The 7,685-nt window shown below is 29.7% G+C and overlaps 1 protein-coding gene across 2 annotated transcripts; it reads left to right on the top strand.

Moving 5' to 3' along the window:
- The first annotated feature begins 1,423 nt into the window (after window positions 1-1,423).
- Window positions 1,424-6,850, top strand: LOC109791980 (amino acid permease 3). Of its 2 annotated transcripts, XM_020351352.3 has the most exons (7): window positions 1,424-1,604; window positions 4,259-4,396; window positions 4,695-4,928; window positions 5,045-5,138; window positions 5,248-5,462; window positions 5,707-5,864; window positions 5,963-6,850. In XM_020351352.3, exons 2-7 carry the CDS (start codon window positions 4,282-4,284, stop codon window positions 6,614-6,616), a joined length of 1,470 nt encoding a protein of 489 aa, XP_020206941.1. In that variant the 5' UTR covers window positions 1,424-1,604; window positions 4,259-4,281; the 3' UTR covers window positions 6,617-6,850. The 2 variants fall into 2 exon arrangements, with proteins under 2 accessions (XP_020206941.1, XP_020206940.1); XM_020351351.3 differs by lacking the exon at window positions 1,424-1,604 and having other exon boundaries at window positions 3,855-4,396.
- The last annotated feature ends 835 nt before the right edge of the window (window positions 6,851-7,685 follow it).

The raw sequence follows: 7,685 nt of genomic DNA, 5'->3' as shown, positions 1-7,685 counted from the left end.
ACAAGCTGAAAGTTGAGATAGTAATATATAGAAAAGTGTGAAAATTTAACCAAACAAAATTGATTATTTTGAGGGAATAAACGAATACTAAACCATTTTATAAAATTAGTTTGATTAACCAAATTATTTTTACTTATTTATATATTTTTTAATTATTTTATTTTTAGTTGATATGAAATTTTGATTTTTTTTAATATATATCTTTACGTTCAATATTATTTGACATGGTATGTTGATAAATGATAGATGACTCTTTTTAATAATCTAGAATAGGTGAGACTTAAATTTTTTTCCAATAAATATCTCACGTCCAATACTATTATATTTGATATTTGTATATCAATGATGGGTAACCATTTTTTTTTTGTTCGTCCCTGAAGTATCCACCACCGACAGCAGTGATTAATGATGGGTAACCATTTTAGAGTAAATCTAGATAATTATGATATTATTTTAAAAAATGAGTTATGAGTCTAATTCAACCCTAGAAAATCAGTTTATTAGATAAGAGTCGTTTTTACTTATATATTTTTTAATTATTTTATCTCTTGTTAATTGTAGGACTTGAGTTTTTTTCAATATATATATATATATATTTTTTATATCACATTATATATAAACTATACATATATTTCTTTCTTAAATATAAACTAATACAATAACTTTCATCTATCAATTTATAATTTTTTTTTATAAATTCTAAGGGGTCATAAAAATATTTTTATAATAATTTTGATATTTTTTAAAATAACTTTAGGGAAAAGGGGAGCAAACCACGATCCCTCCAAATCTCACTGTGAATAACTTAATTGCACCGAGCTAAACCATTAAAGAAACTTAAACTATTAATCTATTTTATAAAAGAATTGTTTAATTAACCGAATCATTTTGACAAAACAGTCCGATTGAATTCGATTATTTTTTAAAATAAAAGAATTGCACGCAGCCCTAAATAAAATAAAACTAATGATAAAATTAGTCATAGGAAATCAATAACATCTTTAAAGATACCCAGAAGGGACTTTAGTTAATAACCCTTTCTTTCCTCAGTTATTGGGAACTAAAGATAAGAATTAGATGCCCCATGTCCACCAATTATGGGAGTTTCAGTATGCATATTTTCCTACTATTAGCCCCTAGTATTATGAATTATTTTAAGACCACAATCACAAAAAGAAACAATTTGACTGAAAATTTGATAAATATGCTTGCCGTATAGCAATTCAAAATTCAATTCAGATAATCAATAAAAAAATTAAAAAAAAAAAGAACCTTATTCTCATTCAGTAAGAATGGATGGTAGCTCTACATAGGAGAATTTTTTTTTTCAAGGGTGGTCCTTTAAAGAGAAATATGATGATATTTGGTTGGCTCTATAACACATTTTGTTCCACTATATATAAGGTAGACAGAGTAGTCCAAGAGAGGCACAAGAACTAGCTACTTGATCAATAATACACTAATACTGTAGCTTGTATTATTCTACCTCTCTTTCCCATTATTATTGGTTTATTAGCTTTGTTCTGCCATTTGCATTCCTCTAATAAAGTGGTTGCTGAAATCAAAAGTGCATAGAGAAAAAAGAGGAGGCCCTGTAGGAGAAGGTATGAGACTTGTACTTTCAATTAGTCTGTGAAGTGATTAATATTAGTAGAAAAATATAGGAACACTCTCCTAAAACTTTCTTATCAGAAAAATGTTAAAAATATTTATTTCAACACTTTCTTCTTAATACTTTTTTTTTTTTAGTATTAGTTGAAAATCATAAATTTTGACAGATCTTATTATTAAATCAGGATAGACTCATTGATATCATGTAATTTTTAATAAATTTCAATGAATAATAAAGAGTGTTAATAAATAAGTAGCGTAGTATTTTTCTTGTTAATACCCTTTATTATTTGTTAAAAATTGTAAATTTTAGTAAATTTTGTCACTAAATCAGAAGATACCCGTTAAATGATACATAAGACCTACAAAATTTATAATTTTAATAAGTTTTAATCAATAATAAAGAGTGTTAAAATTAGAATGTTTAAGAGAGTTTGGTTAAGATTTTTGTTTTTTTTATTAGTCTTTCAATTACTATTGTTGCATTGTCTTTGAAACATTCAAACGAAACATTTCAGAAAAAGGGAAAATGTTCAATTTACATATGAACACCATGTATAAACTAACAATTTTTGCATGTGTTTAAATTAGAATGAATTTCAAGGAAACAAGTTTTACGCACGATAACATCCACCAATACATTGATACATTATTATTTATTCTTATATTATCATTTTGGTAATAAAGGCAAAGACATAATAGGGTTAGATGAAAAATATTCCAAGCTATTTCAGCCAATGTTCCTTTTTTCTTTTTTCTTTTTTTTCTTCATCATTTTACTTTGAAGGTACAACATTGATTCAATCTCTTTCTTCCTATTCCATGTTAAAAGTGTGACAACTTTCTCTCTTTGAATTCCATTATGCTTTATTGCGCTTAATCTCCTTATTTTTCATGTCACTCACTAATTGATATTCAAATATAACCTAACAACACACAAACCAACTAAAATTTCCTTCAAATATTACTTTCAAGTGCCAATTTTTCACATAAACTCTCAATAATTAAACATTTTCTTAATGATTACTTTTAATTATTTTCATTTATAAAGCTTTGTATTTTAACTTATTTCAGAAAATGTTAAAGAAATTTTGTTACTATGCAGCAATACTAGTTAATTTTACAGCGACTTATAGTTACCAACTTTAATAGGCACAAACATGACTTTAACTAATTAAATATGTTTAAATTTGTACATAACTCTTGTGTACATGCTGTGAATACCTAACTAAAGCAGAGAGCAGAACAGCACATGAACTTTTCACATGCATGGCTATTTTAGGAATCCATTTGAATTTCTTAATCTTGTACACAAAGGCACAACACAAACAGCAATTACTCGTTACAAACTAACCATGAAAACTACAAATTAAGAGAAATTACCATGTGATTCTAGAACACATCCTACCCACCGTTTAATCAAGTGTAATTTTTTTTTAAAAAATATTAATAATATTTTTTCTCTTTAGTTAAAGTTTTTTGAATATATATTACGTAGTGATTGACATCATAAATATTTATTAGTATCAAACTACCCACAAATTTCTCACAAATTAGGCCTTCTTTAATTTGTAGTTGGCAATAGCCCAAGAATGGACAACTATCATGATCCACATTAATTAATGTTATCAGAAAAGAAAATTCGAAAAGAATAAAGGGAAAAAAAAAAAAAAAACCGAAATGTGAAGGAAACCTAGTTGAGAAAGTGAAAGTTACCAAAATAGTGTGGTAGGGGAGATTTGCACATTTAAATGAATAATACATTACAAGTGGGTAAGGTAGCCACACGGTTTGAGTCAAAGCGGTGTGTAACGGCAAAGCTAGCTAGATCACTCACCATTACACGTGTACAATTAAAATATCCACTTTTTTTTTTTTTTTTTTTTTTTTTTTTCTCTTATGTCAAAATTTAGGAATTACACTATGAATAAACTTCCCATAAAAAAATAAAACAATTTCTTTTTAGAACTTAAAATGACTCATTTATTAGTTTTAGGAAAATTTATTCAAATTTTTAAAATTTTAGTTCATTTAAAAAATTATTTACTTACTTATAAACATGAATTAACTTAATTTTGAGATAAAACCATTATGACCACAAAGTTACAAACTAATTCAATTTTAGTTACATCGATATGGACATATGTTGAAAATGGTCAAATTTGACTCAACATTATCAATCAATCATCTAATGATCTCATCATGACATGTGGTTGTGGGGCTGCAACTGCACTCACTGTTTGAAATGTTTCTTGCAAGTTCTAACACTACCACTCTTCCTCCCAACACTTTCATATATATACACACACCTCTTGTTTGCTGCACATCACACCACCCTAAACCAATTTCTTCAGAACTTGGAAACATTGTCTGAACTCTGAAGATCCTTATGAGCCAGGGGGGTGTGTGTGTGTGAAACTTTCAACTTGTAAACTTAGCAACACATTAAATTTTAGTTATACTCTCAAAAAGTCACCTCCTCCTAACAACCCTTGAATCCATATTTGAGAGAGACCCTTCTTCCCTTTTTTGCTTTTTTATGTTGATTGATTGATCATAATCATATAGAATTCATATTCAAACTCAAATACTGCATATTAGAATTTGAGTCTCGACTCTGAAGCCCCACTTGGGTTTGTGTCTCTAGTTATCTCTCTCTGTGATAGCAAGATGATTGAGAACGGTGGCAACAAGAATCATCAACAAACCTTTGAAGTCTCCACTGACACGCTTCCACAAGTAGGTTCCAAGTGCTTTGATGATGATGGCCGTCTCAAAAGAACTGGTAATCAATTAAACTTCACTGCAAATTCACTTCATGTCAAGGAATTCTTACTTTACATATACATATATATATATATATATATTTCTTTTCAAAGCATAAAAAAAATTATTTGTGTTGATTACTATTACTAATAATTAGTATGCAGATAATTTTAAGTTTAGTATGCAGATAATTTTAAGTTCAGACTTCAAAATCTTGTTGTCATCAATGTAATTTTTTATAAATAATTTTTTTAAGTAGTTACTCATCATTAGTCATTACTCATTTCTAATGCACACACTTGTGTTTCACAAAACAGGAACGGTTTGGACTGCAAGTGCTCACATAATAACAGCTGTTATTGGTTCTGGGGTGTTATCTTTGGCTTGGGCTATTGCTCAACTTGGTTGGGTTGCTGGTCCTGCTGTGATGATTCTATTCTCAATTGTGACATATTACACCTCAAGGCTTCTAGCTGCTTGTTACCGTACTGGTGATGAACTCACTGGCAAAAGAAACTACACTTACACACATGCTGTTAGATCCTACCTTGGTACGCATGCTACTCAACTCAATTAAACAAAAGAAAATTTTTTTCATCAAAAAGGAATTTTGGGTGCTTAATTTTATTTTTATTTTTAACAAAGATTTCAATCTTGGGTTTTACAGGTGGGTCTATGGTCAAGATTTGTGGGTGGGTTCAGTATGTGAACCTTTTTGGAGTGGCAGTTGGGTACACCATAGCAGCTTCCATTAGCATGATGTGAGTTTTTAAATCATGGGTGGTGTTGAAATGTGCAGTTATTGATGTGTGTGTCTGTGAAGTGTGGGGAAAATGTGCTAATTGGGTGTTTTGGTTGTTGATCAAACAGGGCAGTCAAAAGGTCTAATTGTTATCATAGCAGCGGAGGGAAAAATCCATGCAAAATGAACAGCAATATTTACATGATTTCATTTGGTATTGTGGAAATTATCTTCTCCCAAATTCCAGATTTTCATGAGTTATGGTGGCTCTCTATTGTAGCTGCTGTCATGTCCTTCACATACTCATTTATTGGACTTGGCCTTGGTGTTGGTAAAGTTGTAGGTATGATTCTATTCATGTAATTGTAAGCTTATTATTTTTAGTGTTTTACATCATTCCATCACAAATAAGATTGTTGAATTTTATAATAAATAATTAAACAATAATACAAACAATATTACCTGATTAATTGATAATATAAAATTACTTTATAACATCGGTTCATGATTATTGAACTCTTATTTTTATCAGTTGAGGATTATACAACTACAAGGTAGAAACTTGACTTGAATTACACATGTAACAGGAAATGGAGGAATTAAAGGAAGCCTAACTGGGGTAACTGTTGGCAATGTAATTGCTGGCAGCACTGTGACAGAAGCCAAAAAAGTTTGGAGGAGTTTCCAAGCTCTTGGCAACATAGCATTTGCCTACTCCTACTCTATGATCCTTATAGAAATTCAGGTACAACTAATTTTGCTGAATTTTGTGACACTCACATGATCAACCCCTCATTAATTTTATTTGAAATCTCAACTAAAATGGTGGTTGCTATTAAACAGGACACAATAAAATCCCCTCCAGCAGAGTCAAAGACAATGTCAAAGGCTACATTAGTCAGTGTTTTAGTCACGACCGTTTTCTACATGATGTGCGGTTGCTTTGGCTATGCTGCTTTTGGAGATGCAAGCCCTGGAAACCTTCTCACTGGTTTTGGCTTCTACAACCCTTACTGGCTCCTTGACATAGCCAATGTTGCCATTGTGGTTCATCTTGTTGGTGCATACCAAGTTTACTGCCAACCCCTTTTCTCATTTGTTGAAAAAACTGCGTCAGAAAAGTTTCCAAATAGTGATTTTGTGAACAAAGAAATTTCAGTGCCAATCTTTGGTTGCAAACCCTTCAAGTTGAACATGTTCAGAGTGATTTGGAGGACAATTTTTGTGATCATATCTACCCTGTTGTCCATGCTCCTACCATTCTTCAATGACATTGTGGGGCTTATGGGAGCCGTTGGATTTTGGCCCCTCACAGTGTATTTCCCAGTGGAGATGTATATAACTCAAAAGAACATACCAAAGTGGACCACAAAATGGATATGCTTACAGGTGCTTAGTGCTGCATGCCTTGTAATTACTTTAGTTGCTGCAGCAGGTTCAATTGCTGGGGTCATTGATGATCTTAAAGTTTACAAGCCATTCACCAGCAGCTACTAATGGATTAGGATAGCATATTGATCACCATTGTCAAAGATTTCGTTAGCAATAGAAAAAAAAAAATTCTTACATGAAATCTATAGGAAGGTGGTCTTGTTTATTGCTCATGTAGCCCTCTATCTTCTATTTCTTCCCTCTTTTGTTTTTTTTTTTAGTTTGTAACTTGCTCTGTATTCCTAATTTCCAATGAGAAATGGAGTAAATGAAACAAAAGATTTCAAATTTTCAAAGCAACTCACTCAAGCTATGTAGAAAATTCTAACTAGTATTTTTAGGACAACAGTTTTTTGTTTTTTTTTTGTTTTTTTTTTTTTTAAAATTTTATATATATACCATATATATCTTCTAGCTAAATGGATCATAAACTAATCTCGTTTGTTAGAAACTATTTTCATTTGTAATATTGTTTTTAGGATATTAATTAAATTTTTTTTAGCAAAATCCAAATATTATTTATAGCTATCAAGATGAAAGAAATGTTTTTATTATTATTTTATTTACATCATTTTCCCTGCATAATTAGGCTTAACTCTAGGTCCCCTTACATTAAGCTACAAAAGTTTGTCAATTTTTTTTCCAAATTTAGTGCAAAGTTTATCAATGCAGTATTTATCATGTTATTCATTTATATTTTGAACTAAATTAAATTATTCTCAGAATTTTTTAATCCTTTATGTCTTGAGGATTAAAGAATATATGAAATAAGATTTTATCTACGATTTATTTTGTGGAGTTGAAATTATGTAAAAGAAAGGTTAAAATATACATGTTGTAATAAATTTAATAAGTAACAAATCATTCTCTTAGTTTAATGGTTATAAGATCTGTTTTGAGACATAAAAGTTGGTCTAGTATTTTCATGATTAATTATTATGATTTATCAATTTTAAAATACAACATAATCATGTTCACCTAAAAAAAATAATTATAAAAAAATAATAATAAAGATGACAGGTGATAAATAAACTAAACCGATCAACGACAAATGGGTGGAATAGTCAATGACAAACACTATTATCTGAAGATTATGATGTCAAATTGAAAAGGATTTAAGCTATGGGTAGTTGTA

This window comes from Cajanus cajan, chromosome 9 (assembly GCF_000230855.2).
Source record: "Cajanus cajan strain Asha chromosome 9, NIPB_CcT2T_4, whole genome shotgun sequence".
In the NCBI taxonomy this organism is placed as follows: Eukaryota; Viridiplantae; Streptophyta; class Magnoliopsida; order Fabales; family Fabaceae; genus Cajanus; species Cajanus cajan.
This window is presented reverse-complemented; position numbering and strand designations above follow the sequence as displayed.

Coding starts and splice junctions, on each gene's coding strand:
- LOC109791980 (XM_020351352.3), top strand. CDS start 4,282: ATGATTGAGAACGGTGGCAACAAGAATCATCAACAAACCTTTGAAGTC. Junction 4,929..5,044: donor TGCTGTTAGATCCTACCTTG/GTACGCATGCTA, acceptor TGGGTTTTACAG/GTGGGTCTATGGTCAAGATT. Junction 5,139..5,247: donor GCAGCTTCCATTAGCATGAT/GTGAGTTTTTAA, acceptor TTGATCAAACAG/GGCAGTCAAAAGGTCTAATT.